The sequence below is a fragment of the Hemibagrus wyckioides genome, linkage group LG23 (genome assembly GCF_019097595.1).
Source record: "Hemibagrus wyckioides isolate EC202008001 linkage group LG23, SWU_Hwy_1.0, whole genome shotgun sequence".
Classification (NCBI taxonomy): domain Eukaryota; kingdom Metazoa; phylum Chordata; class Actinopteri; order Siluriformes; family Bagridae; genus Hemibagrus; species Hemibagrus wyckioides.
This window is the reverse complement of record NC_080732.1, coordinates 384,854-407,139: the sequence shown is the minus strand read 5'-3', so window position 1 is coordinate 407,139 and position 22,286 is coordinate 384,854. Positions and strand designations below refer to the sequence as shown.

The 22,286-nt window shown below is 49.2% G+C and overlaps 2 protein-coding genes across 3 annotated transcripts in view; one reads left to right on the top strand and one right to left on the bottom strand.

Annotated features, from left to right (window-relative positions):
* Positions 1–145: 145 nt before the first annotated feature.
* On the top strand, positions 146–17,549 carry cldn11b (claudin 11b). Its single transcript, XM_058376699.1, has 3 exons — positions 146–573; positions 15,114–15,278; positions 16,722–17,549. Exons 1-3 carry the CDS (start codon positions 348–350, stop codon positions 16,982–16,984), a joined length of 654 nt encoding a protein of 217 aa, XP_058232682.1. The 5' UTR covers positions 146–347; the 3' UTR covers positions 16,985–17,549.
* Positions 17,550–19,582: 2,033 nt separating this feature from the next.
* The window catches only part of slc7a14b (solute carrier family 7 member 14b), an 11,543-nt gene continuing 8,839 nt past the window's right edge, over positions 19,583–22,286 (bottom strand). For both annotated transcript variants that reach the window (XM_058376698.1, XM_058376697.1), the window contains 2 exons: positions 20,137–20,993; positions 19,583–19,854 (listed from right to left, as the gene is read on the bottom strand). In XM_058376698.1, coding sequence (XP_058232681.1) covers positions 19,583–19,854; positions 20,137–20,993 — 1,129 coding nt within the window. The remainder of the gene's footprint in view (positions 19,855–20,136; positions 20,994–22,286) is intronic.

Below are 22,286 nucleotides of genomic sequence, written 5' to 3'. Positions count from 1 at the left end.
CGCATGAATTTTTGGACGCAGCCCCCGGTGTTTTGCTCCGTTATGGACCTTCCTGTGATTGGCTGAAAGTTTGGAAAGGGGCGGGGCTATAGGGGCGGCCGCGGGAAAGGAGGGGGGGTTCGAGCTGACTATAAAAGCCGCTTTACATCATTAGGATATTTTTATATATAATTTCTCTCGATTCTGCTGAAAATATATATATGTGTGTGTGTGTGTGTGTGTGTGTGTTTGAGGAACCATGACACCTGAATAACTACACAAGAAGAAGAAGAAGAACTGAGACATTTTTTAAAAAGGAGTTTAATTTATCAGACTCTGTGTGTGTGTGTGTGTGTGTGTGAGGGATCATGTCTCAGAGCTGTCGCGTGCTGTGTGGGTTCTTTGGGATCTGCTCGGGATGGATCTGTCTCCTCCTGGCCACCTGCACTAATGACTGGGTGATGACCTGCAGCTTCGGCATGCACACCTGCCTCAAGATGGACGAGCTCGAGTCCAAAGGTTTATGGGCTGAGTGTGTGATTTCTACATCGCTGTATCACTGTTCAACCCTCAACCAGATCCTCGCCTTACCTGGTGAGACTCACACTCTCATCTCCTGCTTCTCTCCTCCTCAAGCAGCTTCACTGTCTTCAGTACCTTCAGTACCTAGAACTGAGAGTGTAGTTTAGCTTCACTATCTGCTTTTCCAGGTAAAAGAAATGTAAAGTTCACTCTTTTTTTTTATCTGAGCCAGTGAACACTGAAACCCTGACTCTAGATTAAAGTGAATTTATTCAGAAATGATAGAATTTAAGGTTGATGTGAACTGAATTGTCGGATCTATGAGTAATTACATTGCTCAAAAATATCATTTTAAAGAAATATTAAAAAATTTATACACAGTTTGAAAGGTTTAAATTTATATTTAATATATAATTAATATATAATTTGCATACATTTTTTTTAAATAATTTTATTTATTTGTCACACAGCATAAATTTTACTTCTTCTATTTTGATATTTTATTAGACTTACCATCTTCACCCCCCCCCAAATAAATAAAATAAAATAAATAAATAAATAAGCCCACCTTAATTAATCAGTGAGGTGTCATTGGTAATGTTTTGTATTCAGCATGAATTTGAGTAGAAAAAGATGAAAATTATTATTATGTTGGTGTGAGTGTGAGTGTTGGTGTTGGTGTGAGTGTTGGTGTGGGTGTTGGTGTTGGTGTGAGTGTTGGTGTGAGTGTTGGTGTGGGTGTTGGTGTGGGTGTTGGTGTGAGTGTTGGTGTGAGTGTGAGTGTTGGTGTGAGTGTGAGTGTTGGTGTGAGTGTTGGTGTGGGTGTGAGTGTTGGTGTGAGTGTTGGTGTGAGTGTTGGTGTGGGTGTTGGTGTGAGTGTTGGTGTGAGTGTTGGTGTTGGTGTGAGTGTTGGTGTTGGTGTGAGTGTTGGTGTGAGTGTTGGTGTTGGTGTTGGTGTGAGTGTTGGTGAGTGTTGGTGTTGGTGTGAGTGTTGGTGTTGGTGTGAGTGTTGGTGTGGGTGTTGGTGTTGGTGTGAGTGTTGGTGTGAGTGTTGGTGTGGGTGTTGGTGTGGGTGTTGGTGTTGGTGTGAGTGTTGGTGTTGGTGTGGGTGTTGGTGTGAGTGTTGGTGTGAGTGTTGGTGTGAGTGTTGGTGTTGGTGTGAGTGTTGGTGTGAGTGTTGGTGTTGGTGTGAGTGTTGGTGTTGGTGTGAGTGTTGGTGTGAGTGTTGGTGTTGGTGTGAGTGTTGGTGTGAGTGTTGGTGTTGGTGTGAGTGTTGGTGTGGGTGTTGGTGTTGGTGTGAGTGTTGGTGTTGGTGTGGGTGTTGGTGTGAGTGTTGGTGTGAGTGTTGGTGTGAGTGTTGGTGTTGGTGTGAGTGTTGGTGTGAGTGTTGGTGTTGGTGTGAGTGTTGGTGTTGGTGTGAGTGTTGGTGTGAGTGTTGGTGTTGGTGTGAGTGTTGGTGTGAGTGTTGGTGTGAGTGTTGGTGTGGGTGTTGGTGTGAGTGTTGGTGTGAGTGTTGGTGTGGGTGTTGGTGTGAGTGTTGGTGTTGGTGTGAGTGTTGGTGTGAGTGTTGGTGTTGGTGTGAGTGTTGGTGTGAGTGTTGGTGTGAGTGTTGGTGTGGGTGTTGGTGTTGGTGTGGGTGTTGGTGTGAGTGTTGGTGTGAGTGTTGGTGTTGGTGTGAGTGTTGGTGTGAGTGTTGATGTTGGTGTGAGTGTTGGTGTGAGTGTTGGTGTGAGTGTGAGTGTTGGTGAGTGTTGGTGTGAGTGTTGGGGTGAGTGTTGGTGTGGGTGTTGGTGTGAGTGTTGGTGTTGGTGTGAGTGTTGGTGTGAGTGTTGGTGTGAGTGTTGGTGTTGGTGTGAGTGTTGGTGTGAGTGTTGGTGTGAGTGTGAGTGTTGGTGTGAGTGTGAGTGTTGGTGTGAGTGTTGGTGTGAGTGTTGGTGTGAGTGTTGGTGTTGGTGAGTGTTGGTGTGAGTGTTGGTGTGAGTGTTGGTGTGAGTGTTGGTGTGAGTGTTGGTGTGAGTGTTGGTGTTGGTGTGAGTGTTGGTGTGGGTGTTGGTGTGAGTGTTGGTGTTGGTGAGTGTTGGTGTGAGTGTTGGTGTGAGTGTTGGTGTGAGTGTTGGTGTGGGTGTTGGTGTGAGTGTTGGTGTTGGTGTGAGTGTTGGTGTGAGTGTTGGTGTGAGTGTTGGTGTGAGTGTTGGTGTTGGTGTGAGTGTTGGTGTGAGTGTTGGTGTTGGTGTGAGTGTTGGTGTGAGTGTTGGTGTGAGTGTTGGTGTTGGTGAGTGTTGGGGTGAGTGTTGGGGTGAGTGTTGGTGTGGGTGTTGGTGTGGGTGTTGGTGTGGGTGTTGGTGTGAGTGTTGGTGTGAGTGTTGGTGTTGGTGTGAGTGTTGGGGTGAGTGTGAGTGTTGGTGTGAGTGTTGGTGTTGGTGTTGGTGTGAGTGTTGGTGTTGGTGTTTGTGTGAGTGTGAGTGTTGGTGTGGGTGTTGGTGTGGGTGTGAGTGTTGGTGTGGGTGTGAGTGTTGGTGTGGGTGTGAGTGTTGGTGTGGGTGTTGGTGTGAGTGTTGGTGTGAGTGTGAGTGTTGGTGAGTGTTGGTGTGAGTGTTGGTGTTGGTGTGAGTGTTGGTGTGGGTGTTGGTGTGAGTGTTGGTGTGAGTGTGAGTGTTGGTGTGAGTGTTGGTGTGAGTGTTGGTGTGAGTGTTGGTGTGAGTGTGAGTGTTGGTGTGAGTGTTGGTGTGGGTGTGAGTGTTGGTGTGAGTGTTGGTGTGGGTGTTGGTGTGGGTGTTGGTGTGGGTGTTGGTGTGGGTGTTGGTGTTGGTGTGAGTGTTGGTGTGAGTGTTGGTGTGGGTGTTGGTGTGAGTGTTGGTGTGGGTGTTGGTGTGGGTGTTGGTGTTGGTGTGGGTGTTGGTGTGGGTGTTGGTGTGAGTGTTGGTGTGAGTGTTGGTGTGGGTGTTGGTGTGAGTGTGGGTGTTGGTGAGTGTTGGTGTGAGTGTTGGTGTTGGTGTTGGTGTTGGTGTGAGTGTTGGTGTGAGTGTGAGTGTTGGTGTGAGTGTTGGTGTGGGTGTTGGTGTGAGTGTTGGTGTGGGTGTTGGTGTGGGTGTTGGTGTGAGTGTTGGTGTGAGTGTTGGTGTGAGTGTTGGTGTTGGTGTGAGTGTTGGTGTGAGTGTTGGTGTGAGTGTTGGTGTGAGTGTTGGTGTGGGTGTGAGTGTTGGTGTGGGTGTGGGTGTTGGTGTGAGTGTTGGTGTGAGTGTTGGTGTTGGTGTGAGTGTTGGTGTGAGTGTGAGTGTTGGTGTGAGTGTTGGTGTGAGTGTGAGTGTTGGTGTGAGTGTTGGTGTGAGTGTTGGTGTTGGTGTGAGTGTTGGTGTGAGTGTTGGTGTGAGTGTTGGTGTGAGTGTTGGTGTTGGTGTGAGTGTTGGTGTTGGTGTGAGTGTTGGTGTGAGTGTGAGTGTTGGTGTGAGTGTTGGTGTGAGTGTTGGTGTGAGTGTTGGTGTGGGTGTGAGTGTTGGTGTGAGTGTTGGTGTTGGTGTGGGTGTTGGTGTGAGTGTTGGTGTTGGTGTGAGTGTTGGTGTGAGTGTTGGTGTGGGTGTTGGTGTGGGTGTTGGTGTGGGTGTTGGTGTGAGTGTTGGTGTTGGTGTGAGTGTTGGTGTGAGTGTTGGTGTGAGTGTTGGTGTTGGTGTTGGTGTGAGTGTTGGTGAGTGTTGGTGTGAGTGTTGGTGTTGGTGTGGGTGTTGGTGTTGGTGTGGGTGTTGGTGTGAGTGTTGGTGTTGGTGTGAGTGTTGGTGTGAGTGTTGGTGTGGGTGTTGGTGTGAGTGTTGGTGTGAGTGTTGGTGTTGGTGTGAGTGTTGGTGTTGGTGTGAGTGTTGGTGTGAGTGTTGGTGTTGGTGTGAGTGTTGGTGAGTGTTGGTGTGAGTGTTGGTGTGAGTGTGGGTGTTGGTGTGAGTGTGGGTGTTGGTGTGAGTGTTGGTGTTGGTGTGAGTGTTGGTGTGAGTGTTGGTGTGAGTGTTGGTGTTGGTGTGAGTGTTGGTGAGTGTTGGTGTGAGTGTTGGTGTTTGTGTGAGTGTTGGTGTGAGTGTTGGTGTGGGTGTTGGTGTGAGTGTTGGTGTGAGTGTTGGTGTGGGTGTGAGTGTTGGTGTGGGTGTTGGTGTGGGTGTTGGTGTGAGTGTTGGTGTGAGTGTTGGTGTTGGTGTGAGTGTTGGTGTGAGTGTTGGTGTTGGTGTGAGTGTTGGTGTGAGTGTTGGTGTGGGTGTTGGTGTGGGTGTTGGTGTGAGTGTTGGTGTGGGTGTTGGTGTGGGTGTTGGTGTGGGTGTGGGTGTGAGTGTTGGTGTGGGTGTTGGTGTGGGTGTTGGTGTGAGTGTTGGTGTGAGTGTTGGTGTTGGTGTGAGTGTTGGTGTTGGTGTGAGTGTTGGTGTGGGTGTTGGTGTGAGTGTTGGTGTTGGTGTGAGTGTTGGTGTGAGTGTTGGTGTGAGTGTTGGTGTTGGTGTGAGTGTTGGTGTGAGAGTTGGTGTTGGTGTGAGTGTTGGTGTGAGTGTTGGTGTGAGTGTTGGTGTGAGTGTTGGTGTGAGTGTGAGTGTTGGTGTTGGTGTGAGTGTTGGTGTTGGTGTGAGTGTTGGTGTGAGTGTTGGTGTGAGTGTGAGTGTTGGTGTGAGTGTTGGTGTGAGTGTTGGTGTGAGTGTTGGTGTTGGTGTGAGTGTTGGTGTGAGTGTTGGTGTGAGTGTTGGTGTTGGTGTGAGTGTTGGTGTTGGTGTGAGTGTTGGTGTTGGTGTGAGTGTTGGTGTTGGTGTTTGTGTGAGTGTTGGTGTGAGTGTTGGTGTGAGTGTTGGTGTGGGTGTTGGTGGAGGTGTGTGGGTGGGAGTGTTGGTGTGGGTGTGAGTGTGGGTGTTGGGGTGAGTGTTGGTGGTGGTGGTGGTGTGAGTGGGTGGTGAGGTGTTGGTGTGGGGAGTGTTGGGGTGAGGGTTGGTGTGGAGTGTTGGTGTGGGTGTGAGGGTTGGTGTGAGTGTTGGTGTGAGTGTTGGTGGGGGTGTGAGTGTTGGGGTGTGTTGGGTGTGAGTGGTGGTGTGGGGGTGTGTGGTGTGGGGTGTGTGGTGGGTGTGGGGTGTGTGGTGGGGTGAGTGTTGGTGGGGGTGTTGGGTGTGTGGGTGGGAGTGTTGGTGTGGGGGTGGGTGTGGGTGGGGGTGGTGGGTGTTGGGTGGGGGGGTGGTGTGGGGTGGTGGGGGGGTGTGAGGGGGGTGGGGGGTGTGGGTGGTGGTGGGGGGGTGGTGGTGTTGGTGTGAGGGGTGGGGTGTGGGGTGGGGGGGGTGGGGTGGGTGTGGGTGGGTGTGTGTGGGTGTGGGTGTGGGTGGGGGGGTGGGGGTGGTTGGGGTGTGGGTGGTTGGGGGTGGTGGTGGGGGGGGGGTGGTGTTGGTGGGTGAGTGGTGGTGTGGGGTGTGGGGTTGGTGTGAGTGGTGGTGTGAGAGTGTTGGTTGTGAGTGTTGGTGGTTGGGGTGGTGGTGGGTGTGGATGGGGGGGTGGGGTGGGGAGTGTTGGTGGGTGTGGTGTGAGGTGGTGGTGTTGGTGGGAGGGTGGGTGGGTGTGAGTGTTGGTGTGAGTGTTGGTGTTGGTGTGAGTGTGGTGTGAGTGTGAGTGTTGGTGTGAGTGTGAGTGTTGGTGTTGGGTGAGTGTTGGTGTGAGTGTTGGTGGGTGTTGGTGTTGGTGTGAGTGTTGGTGTGAGTGTGGTGGGTTGTGGTGGTGTGGGTGTTGGTGTGAGTGTGGGGGTGAGTGTTGGTGTGAGTGTGGGTGTTGGTGTGAGGTGTGTGTGTGTGGGGGTGGGGTGAGTGTTGGTGTGGGTGGGAGTGGTGTGAGTGGGTGTTGGTGTTGGTGTGAGTGTGGGTGTGAGTGTTGGTGTGGGTGGTGGGAGTGTTGGGGTGGTGTGGGTGTTGGTGGGGGTGTTGGTGTGTGGGGTGGTGTGAGTGTTGGTGGGAGTGTGAGTGTTGGTGTGAGTGTTGGTGTTGGTGTGAGTGTTGGTGTGGGTGTGGGTGTTGGTGTGGGTGTTGGGGTGAGTGTGAGTGTTGGTGTGAGTGTTGGTGTGAGTGTTGGTGTTGGTGTGAGTGTTGGTGTTGGTGTTGGTGTGAGTGTTGGTGTTGGTGTGAGTGTTGGTGTTGGTGAGTGTTGGTGTGAGTGTTGGTGTTGGTGTGAGTGTTGGTGTTGGTGTTGGTGTTGGTGTTGGTGTTGGTGTCGGTGTCGGTGTCGGTGATAGTGTTGGTGTTGGTGTTTGTGTGAGTGTGAGTGTTGGTGTTGGTGTGAGTGTTGATGTTGGTGTGAGTGGTGGTGTGAGTGTTGGTGTTGGTGTGAGTGTTGGTGTGAGTGTGGGTGTGAGTGTTGGTGTTGGTGTGAGTGTTGGTGTTGGTGTGGGTGTTGGTGTGAGTGTTGGTGTAAGTGTTGGTGTTGGTGTGAGTGTTGGTGTTGGTGTGAGTGTTGGTGTTGGAGTGTGAGTGTTGGTGTGGGTGTGAGTGTTGGTGTGGGTGTGAGTGTTGGTGTGGGTGTTGGTGTGAGTGTTGGTGTTGGTGTGAGTGTTGGTGTGAGTGTTGGTGTGAGTGTTGGTGTGAGTGTTGGTGTGGGTGTTGGTGTGAGTGTTGGTGTGGGTGTGAGTGTTGGTGTGGGTGTGAGTGTTGGTGTGGGTGTGAGTGTTGGTGTGAGTGTGAGTGTTGGTGTGAGTGTTGGTGTGGGTGTTGGTGTGAGTGTGAGTGTTGGTGTTGGTGTGAGTGTGAGTGTTGGTTTTGGTGTGAGTGTTGGTGTGAGTGTTGGTGTGGGTGTGAGTGTTGGTGTTGGTGTGAGTGTGAGTGTTGGTGTGAGTGTTGGTGTGAGTGTTGGTGTGGGTGTTGGTGTGGGTGTTGGTGTGAGTGTTGGTGTGGGTGTGAGTGTTGGTGTTGGTGTGTGTTGGTGTGTGTTGGTGTGAGTGTTGGTGTGAGTGTTGGTGTGGGTGTTGGTGTGGGTGTTGGTGTGAGTGTTGGTGTGAGTGTTGGTGTGGGTGTTGGTGTTGGTGTGGGTGTTGGTGTGAGTGTTGGTGTTGGTGTGAGTGTTGGTGTGAGGGTGAGTGTTGGTGTGAGTGTTGGTGTGGGTGTTGGTGTGAGTGTTGGTGTTGGTGAGTGTTGGTGTGAGTGTTGGTGTGGGTGTTGGTGTGGGTGTTGGTGAGTGTTGGTGTGAGTGTTGGTGTGAGTGTTGGTGTTGGTGTGAGTGTTGGTGTGAGTGTGAGTGTTGGTGAGTGTTGGTGTGAGTGTTGGTGTGAGTGTTGGTGAGTGTTGGTGTGAGTGTTGGGGTGAGTGTTGGTGTGGGTGTTGGTGTGAGTGTTGGTGTTGGTGTGAGTGTTGGTGTGAGTGTTGGTGTGAGTGTTGGTGTTGGTGTGAGTGTTGGTGTGAGTGTTGGTGTGAGTGTGAGTGTTGGTGTGAGTGTTGGTGTTGGTGTGAGTGTTGAGTGTTGGTGTTGGTGTGAGTGTTGGTGTTGGTGTGAGTGTTGGTGTGAGTGTGAGTGTTGGTGTGAGTGTGAGTGTTGGTGTGAGTGTGAGTGTTGGTGTGAGTGTTGGTGTGAGTGTTGGTGTGAGTGTTGGTGTGAGTGTTGGTGTTTGTGTGAGTGTTGGTGTTGGTGTGAGTGTTGGTGTGAGTGTTGGTGTGAGTGTTGGTGTGAGTGTTGGTGTTGGTGTGAGTGTTGGTGTTGGTGTGAGTGTTGGTGTTGGTGTGAGTGTTGGTGTGAGTGTTGGTGTTGGTGTGAGTGTTGGTGTGAGTGTTGGTGAGTGTTGGTGAGTGTTGGTGTGAGTGTTGGTGTGGGTGTTGGTGTGAGTGTTGGTGTTGGTGTGAGTGTTGGTGTGAGTGTTGGTGTGAGTGTGAGTGTTGGTGAGTGTTGGTGTGAGTGTTGGTGTGGGTGTTGGTGTGAGTGTTGGTGTGGGTGTTGGTGTGAGTGTTGGTGTGAGTGTTGGTGTTGGTGTGAGTGTTGGTGTGAGTGTTGGTGTTGGTGAGTGTTGGTGTGAGTGTTGGTGTTGGTGTGAGTGTTGGTGTGGGTGTTGGTGTGAGTGTTGGTGTGAGTGTTGGTGTGAGTGTTGGTGTGGGTGTTGGTGTGTGTTGGTGTGGGTGTTGGTGTTGGTGTGAGTGTTGGTGTGAGTGTGAGTGTTGGTGTGGGTGTTGGTGTGGGTGTTGGTGTGAGTGTTGGTGTGAGTGTGAGTGTTGGTGTGTGAGTGTTGGTGTGAGTGTTGGTGTGAGTGTTGGTGTGGGTGTTGGTGTGGGTGTTGGTGTGAGTGTTGGTGTGAGTGTTGGTGTGAGTGTTGGTGTGGGTGAGTGTTGGTGTGAGTGTTGGTGTGGGTGTTGGTGTGGGTGTTGGTGTGAGTGTTTGTGTGAGTGTTGGTGTGAGTGTTGGTGTGAGTGTTGGTGTGGGTGTTGGTGTGAGTGTGTGAGTGTTGGTGTGGGTGTTGGTGTGGGTGTTGGTGTTGGTGTGAGTGTTGGTGTGAGTGTTGGTGTGGGTGTTGGTGTGGGTGTTGGTGTGAGTGTTGGTGTGAGTGTTTGTGTTGGTGTGAGTGTTGGTGTGAGTGTGAGTGTTGGTGAGTGTTGGTGTGGGTGTGAGTGTTGGTGTGAGTGTTGGTGTTGGTGTGAGTGTTGGTGTGAGTGTTGGTGTGGGTGTTGGTGTGAGTGTTGGTGTTGGTGAGTGTTGGTGTGAGTGTTGGTGTGGGTGTTGGTGTGGGTGTTGGTGTGAGTGTTGGTGTGGGTGTTGGTGTGAGTGTTGGTGTTGGTGTGAGTGTTGGTGTGAGTGTGAGTGTTGGTGAGTGTTGGTGTGAGTGTTGGTGTGAGTGTGAGTGTTGGTGAGTGTTGGTGTGAGTGTTGGTGTGAGTGTTGGTGTGAGTGTTGGTGTGGGTGTTGGTGTGGGTGTTGGTGTGAGTGTTGGTGTGAGTGTTGGTGTTGGTGTGAGTGTTGGTGTGAGTGTTGGTGTGAGTGTTGGTGTTTGTGTGAGTGTTGGTGTTGGTGTGAGTGTTGGTGTTGGTGTGAGTGTTGGTGTGAGTGTTGGTGTTGGTGTGAGTGTTGGTGTTGGTGTGAGTGTTGGTGTTGGTGTGAGTGTTGGTGTGAGTGTTGGTGTGAGTGTTGGTGTGGGTGTTGGTGTGAGTGTGGGTGTGAGTGTTGGTGTGGGTGTTGGTGTGGGTGTTGGTGTGGGTGTTGGTGTGAGTGTTGGTGTGAGTGTTTGTGTTGGTGTGAGTGTTGGTGTGAGTGTGAGTGTTGGTGAGTGTTGGTGTTGGTGTGAGTGTTGGTGTGAGTGTTGGTGTGAGTGTTGGTGTGAGTGTGAGTGTTGGTGAGTGTTGGTGTGAGTGTTGGTGTGGGTGTTGGTGTGGGTGTTGGTGTGAGTGTTGGTGTGGGTGTTGGTGTGAGTGTTGGTGTTGGTGTGAGTGTTGGTGTGAGTGTGAGTGTTGGTGAGTGTTGGTGTGAGTGTTGGTGTGAGTGTGAGTGTTGGTGAGTGTTGGTGTGAGTGTTGGTGTGAGTGTTGGTGTGAGTGTTGGTGTGAGTGTTGGTGTGAGTGTTGGTGTGAGTGTTGGTGTGGGTGTTGGTGTGGGTGTTGGTGTGGGTGTTGGTGTGAGTGTGGGTGTGAGTGTTGGTGTGGGTGTGAGTGTGAGTGTTGGTGTGAGTGTTGGTGTGAGTGTTGGTGTTGGTGTGAGTGTTGGTGTTGGTGTGAGTGTTGGTGTGAGTGTTGGTGTTGGTGTGAGTGTTGGTGTTGGTGTGAGTGTTGGTGTGAGTGTTGGTGTGAGTGTTGGTGTGAGTGTTGGTGTGAGTGTTGGTGAGTGTTGGTGAGTGTTGGTGAGTGTTGGTGAGTGTTGGTGAGTGTTGGTGTGAGTGTTGGTGTTGGTGTGAGTGTTGGTGTGAGTGTTGGTGTTGGTGTGAGTGTTGGTGTGAGTGTTGGTGTGAGTGTTGGTGTGAGTGTGAGTGTTGGTGAGTGTTGGTGTGAGTGTTGGTGAGTGTTGGTGTGAGTGTTGGTGTGGGTGTTGGTGTGGGTGTTGGTGTGAGTGTTGGTGTGGGTGTTGGTGTGAGTGTTGGTGTGAGTGTTGGTGTTGGTGTGAGTGTGAGTGTTGGTGTGAGTGTTGGTGTTGGTGAGTGTTGGTGTGAGTGTTGGTGTGAGTGTTGGTGTGAGTGTTGGTGTGAGTGTTGGTGTGGGTGAGTGTTGGTGTTGGTGTGGGTGTTGGTGTGGGTGTTGGTGTGGGTGTTGGTGTGGGTGTTGGGGTGAGTGTGAGTGTTGGTGTGAGTGTTGGTGTGAGTGTTGGTGTTGGTGTGAGTGTTGGTGTGAGTGTTGGTGTGGGTGTTGGTGTGGGTGTTGGTGTGAGTGTTGGTGTGGGTGTGAGTGTTGGTGTGAGTGTTGGTGTGAGTGTTGGTGTGGGTGTTGGTGTGGGTGTTGGTGTGGGTGTTGGTGTGAGTGTTGGTGTGAGTGTTGGTGTGGGTGTTGGTGTGAGTGTTGGTGTGGGTGTTGGTGTGGGTGTTGGTGTTGGTGTGGGTGTTGGTGTGGGTGTTGGTGTGAGTGTTGGTGTGAGTGTTGGTGTGGGTGTTGGTGTGAGTGTGGGTGTGAGTGTTGGTGTGGGTGTTGGTGTGAGTGTTGGTGTGGGTGTTGGTGTGGGTGTTGGTGTGGGTGTTGGTGTGAGTGTTGGTGTGGGTGTTGGTGTGGGTGTTGGTGTGAGTGTGGGTGTGAGTGTTGGTGTGGGTGTTGGTGTGGGTGTTGGTGTGAGTGTGGGTGTGAGTGTGGGTGTGAGTGTTGGTGTGGGTGTTGGTGTGGGTGTTGGTGTGAGTGTTGGTGTGAGTGTGAGTGTTGGTGTGAGTGTTGGTGTTGGTGTGAGTGTTGGTGTTGGTGTGAGTGTTGGTGTGAGAGTTGGTGTGAGTGTTGGTGTGGGTGTTGGTGTGAGTGTTGGTGTGAGAGTTGGTGTTGGTGTGAGTGTTGGTGTGAGTGTTGGTGTGAGTGTTGGTGTTGGTGTGAGTGTTGGTGTGAGTGTTGGTGTGAGTGTTGGTGTGGGTGTGAGTGTTGGTGTGGGTGTGAGTGTTGGTGTGAGTGTTGGTGTGAGTGTTGGTGTGAGTGTTGGTGTGGGTGTTGGTGTGAGTGTTGGTGTTGGTGTGAGTGTTGGTGTGAGTGTGAGTGTTGGTGTGAGTGTTGGTGTTGGTGTGAGTGTTGGTGTTGGTGTGAGTGTTGGTGTTGGTGTTTGTGTGAGTGTTGGTGTGAGTGTTGGTGTGAGTGTTGGTGTGAGTGTTGGTGTGAGTGTTGGTGTGAGTGTTGGTGTGAGTGTGAGTGTTGGTGTGAGTGTTGGTGTGAGTGTTGGTGTGAGTGTTGGTGTGAGTGTGAGTGTTGGTGTGAGTGTGAGTGTTGGTGTGAGTGTTGGTGTTGGTGTGAGTGTTGGTGTGAGTGTTGGTGTGAGTGTTGGTGTGAGTGTTGGTGTGGGTGTTGGTGTGAGTGTTGGTGTTGGTGTGAGTGTTGGTGTGAGTGTGAGTGTTGGTGAGTGTTGGTGTGAGTGTTGGTGTGAGTGTTGGTGTGAGTGTTGGTGTGGGTGTTGGTGTGAGTGTTGGTGTGGGTGTGAGTGTTGGTGTGGGTGTGAGTGTTGATGTTGGTGTGAGTGTTGGTGTTGGTGTGAGTGTTGGTGTGAGTGTTGGTGTGAGTGTTGGTGTGAGTGTTGGTGTGAGTGTTGGTGTGAGTGTTGGTGTTGGTGTGAGTGTTGGTGTGAGTGTTGGTGTGAGTGTTGGTGTGAGTGTTGGTGTGAGTGTTGGTGTGGGTGTTGGTGTGAGTGTTGGTGTTGGTGAGTGTTGGTGTTGGTGAGTGTTGGTGTGAGTGTTGGTGTTGGTGTGAGTGTTGGTGTGAGTGTTGGTGTTGGTGTTTGTGTGAGTGTGAGTGTTGGTGTGGGTGTTGGTGTGAGTGTGGGTGTGAGTGTTGGTGTGAGTGTTGGTGTGAGTGTTGGTGTGAGTGTTGGTGTGGGTGTTGGTGTGAGTGTTGGTGTGGGTGTTGGTGTGGGTGTTGGTGTGAGTGTTGGTGTGGGTGTGAGTGTTGGTGTGGGTGTGAGTGTGGGTGTGAGTGTGAGTGTTGGTGTGAGTGTTGGTGTGAGTGTTGGTGTGAGTGTTGGTGTTGGTGTGAGTGTTGGTGTGAGTGTTGGTGTGGGTGTGAGTGTTGGTGTGAGTGTTGGTGTGAGTGTTGGTGTGAGTGTTGGTGTGAGTGTTGGTGTTGGTGTGAGTGTTGGTGTGAGTGTTGGTGTGAGTGTTGGTGTTGGTGTGAGTGTTGGTGTGAGTGTTGGTGTGAGTGTGAGTGTTGGTGTTGGTGTGAGTGTGAGTGTTGGTGTGAGTGTTGGTGTGAGTGTTGGTGTGGGTGAGTGTTGGTGTGAGTGTTGGTGTGGGTGTTGGTGTGGGTGTTGGTGTGAGTGTTGGTGTTGGTGTTTGTGTGAGTGTTGGTGTGAGTGTTGGTGTGAGTGTTGGTGTGAGTGTTGGTGTTGGTGTTGGTGTGAGTGTTGGTGAGTGTTGGTGTGAGTGTTGGTGTGAGTGTTGGTGTGAGTGTTGGTGTTGGTGTGAGTGTTGGTGTGAGTGTTGGTGTGAGTGTTGGTGTGAGTGTTGGTGTGAGTGTTGGTGTGGGTGTTGGTGTGAGTGTTGGTGTTGGTGTGAGTGTTGGTGTTGGTGTGAGTGTTGGTGTGGGTGTTGGTGTGAGTGTTGGTGTGGGTGTTGGTGTGGGTGTTGGTGTGGGTGTTGGTGTGAGTGTTGGTGTTGGTGTGAGTGTTGGTGTGAGTGTGAGTGTTGGTGTGGGTGTTGGTGTGGGTGTTGGTGTGAGTGTTGGTGTTGGTGTGAGAGTTGGTGTGAGTGTTGGTGTGAGAGTTGGTGTTGGTGTGAGTGTTGGTGTGAGTGTTGGTGTGAGTGTTGGTGTGAGAGTTGGTGTTGGTGTGAGTGTTGGTGTTGGTGTGAGTGTTGGTGTGAGTGTTGGTGTTGGTGTGAGTGTTGGTGTTGGTGTGAGTGTTGGTGTGAGTGTTGGTGTTGGTGTGAGTGTTGGTGTGAGTGTTGGTGTGAGTGTTGGTGTTGGTGTGAGTGTTGGTGTTGGTGTGAGTGTTGGTGTGAGTGTTGGTGTGAGTGTGAGTGTTGGTGTGAGTGTTGGTGTTGGTGTGAGTGTTGGTGTGAGTGTTGGTGTTGGTGTGAGTGTTGGTGTGAGTGTGAGTGTTGGTGTTGGTGTGAGTGTTGGTGTGAGTGTTGGTGTGAGTGTTGGTGTTGGTGTGAGTGTTGGTGTGAGTGTGAGTGTTGGTGTTGGTGTGAGTGTTGGTGTGAGTGTGAGTGTTGGTGTTGGTGTGAGTGTTGGTGTTGGTGTGAGTGTTGGTGTGAGTGTTGGTGTTGGTGTGAGTGTTGGTGTGAGTGTTGGTGTTGGTGTGAGTGTTGGTGTGAGTGTGAGTGTGAGTGTTGGTGTGAGTGTTGGTGTGAGTGTTGGTGTGAGTGTGAGTGTTGGTGTTGGTGTGAGTGTTGGTGTGAGTGTGAGTGTTGGTGTTGGTGTGGGTGTTGGTGTGAGTGTTGGTGTGAGTGTTGATGTTGGTGTGAGTGTTGGTGTGAGTGTTGGTGTTGGTGTGAGTGTTGGTGTTGGTGTGAGTGTTGGTGTTGGTGTTGGTGTGAGTGTTGGTGTGAGTGTGAGTGTTGGTGTTGGTGTGAGTGTTGGTGTGAGTGTGAGTGTTGGTGTTGGTGTGGGTGTTGGTGTGAGTGTTGGTGTGAGTGTTGGTGTGAGTGTTGGTGTGAGTGTTGATGTTGGTGTGAGTGTTGGTGTGAGTGTTGGTGTTGGTGTGAGTGTTGGTGTTGGTGTGAGTGTTGGTGTGAGTGTTGGTGTTGGTGTGAGTGTTGGTGTGAGTGTTGGTGTGAGTGTTGGTGTTGGTGTGAGTGTTGGTGTGAGTGTTGGTGTGAGTGTTGGTGTTGGTGTGAGTGTTGGTGTTGGTGTGAGTGTTGGTGTGAGTGTGAGTGTTGGTGTTGGTGTGAGTGTTGGTGTGAGTGTTGGTGTGAGTGTTGGTGTGAGTGTGAGTGTTGGTGTTGGTGTTGGTGTGAGTGTTGGTGTTGGTGTGAGTGTTGGTGTTGGTGTGAGTGTTGGTGTGAGTGTTGGTGTTGGTGTGAGTGTTGGTGTTGGTGTGAGTGTTGGTGTGAGTGTTGGTGTGAGTGTTGGTGTTGGTGTGAGTGTTGGTGTGAATGTGAGTGTTGGTGTTGGTGTGAGTGTTGGTGTGAGTGTTGGTGTGAGTGTGAGTGTTGGTGTTGGTGTGAGTGTGAGTGTTGGTGTTGGTGTGAGTGTTGGTGTGAGTGTTGGTGTGGGTGTTGGTGTTGGTGTGAGTGTGAGTGTTTGTGTGAGTGTTGGTGTGAGTGTTGGTGTGAGTGTTGGTGTTGGTGTGAGTGTTGGTGTGAGTGTGAGTGTTGGTGTTGGTGTGAGTGTTGGTGTTGGTGTGAGTGTTGGTGTGAGTGTTGGTGTGAGTGTTGGTGTGAGTGTGAGTGTTGGTGTGAGTGTTGGTGTGAGTGTTGGTGTGAGTGTTGGTGTGTGTTGGTGTGAGGATGTTATTTTGGTGTTGGTGTAAATCTGAGGTGAAGCTCAGCGAGTCCTCCAGGTTTCCATCATTGCTTTGATCTGATGATCTCTGTTTCATCTTTTCTTTCTAGCGTACATCCAGACGTCTCGGGCGCTCATGGTGTCTGCGTCACTCCTCGGGCTCGTGTCGGTGCTACTCGCGCTCCTGGCCACGCCCTGCGTCCGTCTGGGTGACGAGAGCGACGGAACCAAACGAAAACGTGCTCTGTTCGGAGGAATCCTCTCTCTCATCATGGGTGAGTGATTCTTTATAGCAGATAATAATAATAATAATAATACCGTCATGTCTGTATGGAGCTTCACATGTTCTCCTGTGTTCACGTGTGGCTCCTGAGGGTTCTCAGCTTTCCTCCCAGCTCCAGGAGATGGACTGATAATAATATAATTGTCTGTACATGTCAGTCACCAGGAGAGATTCCTGACTGGAATTACAGGCTCAGTGAAGCTGCATGGAGATGTTAAATGCTCTGTAGTGAGCTGTGGAGTGAATCTGAGATCTAGACTCACAGTGGATGAGTTTACACACACCATGGCTCAGAAATAATCTTCAGTAGAATTAAAGTTCATCTGCTGTCTGCTAGATGATGCTCTTTAGATGCTCTTTAGTCAGAGAGCTGGTGATAATCAGATGATTCTCTGATCATTGTGTTCTTGATACTCAGCAAAAGTTAGAACCGAATTCAGCCGCGGTTCTTTGTTCCAGCTCCACTCATTCTCTCAGAAACTGAGATCACGTGATCATGATGATGATAAAGAACTGCACTTATTAGACTTTAGATTAGATTTTTTCCTGTACAGAACTTGGGTTTATCCTACAGTTTTTATCCGATTCGAGCTAAATTCAGGATGTGAATCAGGTCTCAGGAGGGCGCCGAACCCATTTCCTCTCTCTCCTCTTCCTCGTCTCTCAACGTGAAACATAAACTAACCACAACACGGCTCTGTAGACGGATCAGAGCTTCTCCATCAGACATCCTGTAGGAGGGTCCAACATGGTCCTCTGTATTTACACCAGGTGACACTTCTGCCCTTTGCTTCTGGAGTCTTTAAACTTTATTATTTAGTCAGGACTCTGAGGTTCAGGGTTAGATTCAGAATGTGACGTTGTGTTTTTGTTTAAAATGGGATATCATGTCTCTTTGTCTTTATCTTCATTTTGTCTGTCAGAAAAAAAGGAGTGTACAGGAACATCTCTCTTCCTGAAGGTACAGATGGTGTACAAATCACAGGGACAGTGAAGCCCTTCGGTTCTTCTTCTTCTTCCGTTTAAGATACGGATCCAGGCGTACAGTATGGCCTCCACATACCAATCAATTCTTGTGGGGCGGAGCCTCAGATATATAAAATTGTTCCACATGAAATGGGAATTAAATTCACGACAGTTCAGGACAAGATTCTGAGGATGGGGCGTGGTCATCCTTACATAAACGTGAAAAATCTGATCAAACTAAATAGTTTTGTTGTGCATTGTCATGCTAATCTGTATGTTGTGTTAGAGGCCTTGAGCTAGCGTCACAAACCCTGAGCTCTCTGTGTGGTTCTATGTAACTGGGCAGTATCAGGTCTGTGGGTTCTACCTGAAGAGAGTGTTTGGTGTCTGCAGATTACAGCTTTGGATTTATTTTGGAATTCCAAAAAATATATAAGGCGATTGTGATTAAAGTTTGTTGTGTGTGCAGCGCTGTGCGGTTTGGTGTCGACGGTGTGGTTCCCGATTGGAGCTCATCATGAAGACGGCCTGATGTCCTTCGGGTTCTCTCTGTACACCGGATGGCTGGGTTCTGCCCTCTCCTTCCTCGGGGGTTTGGTTCTGACCTGCTGCTCGGGAAGTGACGATGCTCCGGCTCAACGCCCTGAAAAGCGCTTCTACTACTCCAAACAGAGCGGACTGACCGACTCTGTCCAGGCCACAAACAACCACGCCAAGAGCGCTCACGTCTAAGAGCAGACACGTGACCTGACTTCAAAAACAGAGAGGAATGCTTTATCAGTCTGTCTCTCTCTCTCTTTCTGTCTCTCTCTCTCTTACTCTGTCTGTCTCACACACACACACACACACACACGCAGTAAATCATGCAGGATTTTCCACAGTGAGATATGAGCAAAGAACAACTTCAACTCAAAACAATTTTTATTCCCGTCTGGACGAGACGTTTTGTCTCAGCACGGACCCTGAAACGAGGCCAAGCTAAAAAAAAAAAAACCCTTGCTATAATCCGTTCTCTTTGTTCTTTTTCTTTTAAGTCGTTTTCTGGAGTGCTGAAATTTTTCTTTTCTTTCTAATTCACCTCAGTCTGTGTTCAATCATCTGCTCTGGGTAGAAAGCACGCAGTTGTATTAAAAGAAAGAAGCTGGGTCCATCTGAGGCACAGACGGCCGACGGGCAGGAAGCCAGAGGTGCAGGAAGGCCAGGTGTCTTCTCCGTGTTTTTTCCTGTAAAGCTCTTCACTCTTTCCTGCTCAGGATCGCTCGGGAAATCTGCGGCCTCAGAGCGAGGACACCTTCAATAGCGACAGATCGGACATTTTTTTCTTCCTTTTCTCGTGTGGCTCGTTAACAATATTTCTGTCCTTTTAATTAATCCTTTCTTTTTTGCCTTCTTGCTCTCGCAGGACTCTGCAGACGTCACACTATTCACAGAGCAGTTTAAAAAAGAACAGCAGTTTTCTGAATGCTGACCGAACTGATCACTGACCTCATGGACTGAAGTTTCATTTATTGTTCCTTTTATTTTATTATCCATATTATCATTTTTTATTATACTTTTTACATACATCCTGTAAACACAATCCTTTACCCAATTCATTTCATCATATTTTTATTTGAAATATATATCACTCTGGAGAGGAGGCTGCACTTAAACTCAGGGTGTTGAGAATAAAAACTTTTCATCAGGTTTGGGAACAGAAACACAGGATAGACGAGTGTTCAGAGAAATCACTGGACATCAGAGCTGCAGGAAATTCTAAAGAGGAATTTTAATGTGTTCAGTAAATCCAGTAATAATATTTCTATACACTGAGCTTTTCAAATAAAACACGAAGCAGTCGGTTCTCCAGATCATCTACATTCCTCCAACACACAGAGAACGAGCGTCCAGCATTAATGTTTTCTTGGAAACCTTTCTGAAAAAGAAGCACTTTGTTATAGGATTCGTAGCTTTATAAAGCAGGAAACATTCTTCTTGGGCTCCGTTCCAGTGGTCCAGACAGCACTTTGTGGTTCTACACAGAACCTTTCAAGAATTTTCCAGAGGGACAATCAGAGAACATTTAAAGCTTTTACAAATCTACATTTCCACAAACACTAAGGCAGAGAACACACACACAAGGCAGTGTGAGAGTTTCAGGAACTCGAGGGATTTTGGATAGCTGTAGCTCAGTTGTTAAACCAGTGTGTTCTACAGAAACCTTAAGTGTTTTAGATTTAATCTTTTTTAAGAGTGTGCCTTTACCAAATCAAAAAAGACTCGGACCTTCTTTGTTAGAGTGTGTATGAACCAAACTGAGGGTCGTGTGATTAGAGATTGTACTATTATGATATTTCCTGTAAGAAAATTCCCATCATTCTGTTTCTGTGATTTCCTTTTTCAGAGAGTGACGTGAGGGTGACGTGAGGGTGACGTGTGAGTGACTTGTGAATGATGTGTGAGTCATGTGTGAGTGTCGTTTAAGTGACGGGAGAGTGACATGAATGATGTGAGAGATATGAGAGTGAAGCTGCTCTCACATTTCTCTTGACTCCAGACCCTCAGCAGATGTTTGTCTTTATGTCTGTGCCTAGGCCGCTCACATCTCCTGCACTGTGGGATTGTAGCGCGTGTAACTTGTGTAGTTTGTGTAGTGTGTGTAGCATGTGTAGCGTGTGTGTAATGTGTGTGTAGCGTGTGTGTAGTGTCTGTAGTGTGTAAAATATTGGGATATGCCGCGTTATACACAAGACCTTTATCTTGTTGGGGAAGTTACATGCAGTGAAGCTCTAGAATTATTGGCACCCTTCAGGAGCAGTGTTAAAGATTATTGTATAAAATAAACAACACACAATTCTAACATTTCACTCAAATTACTGGGAACTTTACTTTTATTACACTTTTTAAAATAACCTTCACTCCAGAAAAAAACAAACTAAAAACAATTGTAATTATTAAAAAAAATGGAAGCACAAAAAATGAAAATGTGGGTGCCAATATTTTTACACCAGGCTTTTTTTTTTCAGGAATAAAAAGGCGCTCTTCTCGAACAAGTTTCTGTTTCTTCTGAGGTCAAATCCACAGGTTTGTCTTTTCATGGATGAATTTCTGCTCATATTCATAAAGGGTGCCAATAATTCTGAGGTTTTTAACATAAACATACACCAAGCTCAAGCAAATAAAACTAATAAAACAAATAAACAGCTCAAAATAAAGATAAATAAACAGAAAAACAAAAGAAAGTCAACACTTTCACACAGACTGGAGGCGGAGCTTCACTGAGCAGCTGGAAACCTCCACTGCCCCTGACTCTGAACTTCTGACCTCTGGAGGACGTCCTGTGTTCATCACCTACTGCTGGTAGTTCTGGTACTGGTTCAGGCACTGGTTCTGGTCCTGGTCCTGGTGCTGGTTCTGGTACTGGTAGCCCCTCTCCTCGGCCGCCCAGCCCTGATAGTGTCCTCCTTCTATGTCCTCCTGAGCATGATGGTCATCATCCACCCTGAAGCTGTCGTCCACTCCGGCGTCATACCTCTGATATGAGCTGGCGTGGGCTTCCTCCTCCCGCGCGCTCAGCTCCAGAGAACTGTTCCACATTCCATATCCAAAATAAATCATCAGACCTACAAAACAGTGAGAAATGAAACAATAAAGCTCTCAATAAAAATAAACCAGTTTACATTTTCATGTCCATATCATTACTGGACATGACGATAGACTTGCAGTTAATTAAAGAACATCATCCTCATTCAGAGGTGAAATCGTCTGCTGCACAAAACGACTCACACACACACACACACACACACACACACACACTCTGAGCTCTGAGACAGTGACTTCAGGCTGAATTCATATTGAAAAGCTTAAATATTTCTTTCGATGTTGATTGGATGAAGTTGCTGTACCTATCAAGCACCACACCACGAAGCGGACCCAGGTAATGCTGGAGAGCTTGAGCATCAGGTAGATGTTCACCAGAATGGCAGCTGTGGGCACGAAAGGGACGCAAGGAGCCATGTACGGTAACCTTTTGGGACTCTCGGGCTGCCGTAGAATAACGACGATTAAAGCGGCCATGAGGACGACGATGCCGATGACGAGTGGGACCAGAACCCAGCGAGTGCCAGCTGAGGCTCGGTCCAGGCCATATATGACGATGGCCCAGAGCAGGAAGGTGAGGAAAAACAGGACGAGGACGCAGTAAGTGACAGTGCGTCCTGTAGCCGGCGTGGGCCGAGAGCCTGGTTCTGGAAGTCCGAGTCGCATCCGAAGGGTGTAGTAATTCCCACCGAGTGCCTGCTTCAACAAGGATGTCATGGCACTGTCAGAGTCCTCAAACTCTGCCCCTTTCTCACCCCCACTGTACCCCGAGGACTCTGACTGGTAGCCACCGGAGTCCGATTTGCTAATCAGCATCTTGTCATCGCCTTGTGAGGGAAGGTTTTTTGCCCCACACGTGTTGTCGTACTCGTCTCCATCGCTGGTGGGGGAGTAAAGGTCACGCTCTTGCTCCGCCAGCACACCCTCTTTACTCTTCTGAAAGTTGTCTGGGAGAACGTCTGTGAATCCATCTCCTTCAGGCTGGTAACGCAGCAGTAACACACACACAGACACCAGTGTGTATGCCAGCAAAGTGCCGATGGACATCATCTCAATCAGATCCCTCAGACTGACCAGCAGAGCCAGGAACGCTGCCAGGAACCCAGACACGGCACACGCCACCACCGGGGTCTCTGTGTATGGACTCACATGGGACAGGAACCTGGAGCACACACACAGATGTTTATGATCTAGAATATTGCTGAACAAATGATTAAAATTTGGGTAAAAACACAACAAATGCTAATTCACAAAAAATTCACACATTTTTGTCACTAATCCTGCAGCACTGCTGAGTTCTGGACAATGATTGGTCATCTGATTGTCTGGACAACAAATACACTATATTGCCAAAAGTATTTGCTCACCCATCCAAATAATCAGAATCAGGTGTTCCAATCACTTCCATGGCCACAGGTGTATAAAATCAAGCACCTAGGCATGCAGACTGTTTTTACAAACATTTGTGAAAGAATGGGTCGCTCTCAGGAGCTCAGTGAATTCCAGCGTGGAACTGTGATAGGATGCCACCTGTGCAACAAATCCAGTCGTGAAATTTCCTCGCTCCTAAATATTCCACAGTCAACTGTCAGCTGTATTATAAGAACGTGGAAGTGTTTGGGAACGACAGCAACTCAGCCACGAAGTGGTAGGCCACGTAAACTGACGGAGCGGGGTCAGCGGATGCTGAGGCGCATAGTGCGAAGAGGTCGCCAACTTTCTGCAGAGTCAATCGCTACAGACCTCCAAACTTCATGTGGCCTTCAGATTAGCTCAAGAACAGTGCGCAGAGAGCTTCATGGAATGGGTTTCCATGGCCGAGCAGCTGCATCCAAGCCATACATCACCAAGTGCAATGCAAAGCGTCGGATGCAGTGGTGTAAAGCACGCCGCCACTGGACTCTAGAGCAGTGGAGACGCGTTCTCTGGAGTGACCAATCGCGCTTCTCCATCTGGCAATCTGATGGACGAGTCTGGGTTTGGCGGTTGCCAGGAGAACGGTACTTGTCTGACTGCATTGTGCCAAGTGTGAAGTTTGGTGGAGGGGGGATTATGGTGTGGGGTTGTTTTTCAGGAGCTGGGCTTGGCCCCTTAGTTCCAGTGAAAGGAACTCTGAATGCTTCAGCATACCAAGACATTTTGGACAATTCCATGCTCCCAACTTTGTGGGAACAGTTTGGAGCTGGCCCCTTCCTCTTCCAACATGACTGTGCACCAGTGACCAAAGCAAGGTCCATAAAGACATGGATGACAGAGTCTGGTGTGGATGAACTTGACTGGCCTGCACAGAGTCCTGACCTCAACCTGATAGAACACCTTTGGGATGAATTAGAGCGGAGACTGAGAGCCAGGCCTTCTCGTCCAACATCAGTGTGTGACCTCACAAATGCACTTCTGGAAGAATGGTCAAAAATTCCATAAACACACTCCTAAACCTTGTGGACAGCCTTCCCAG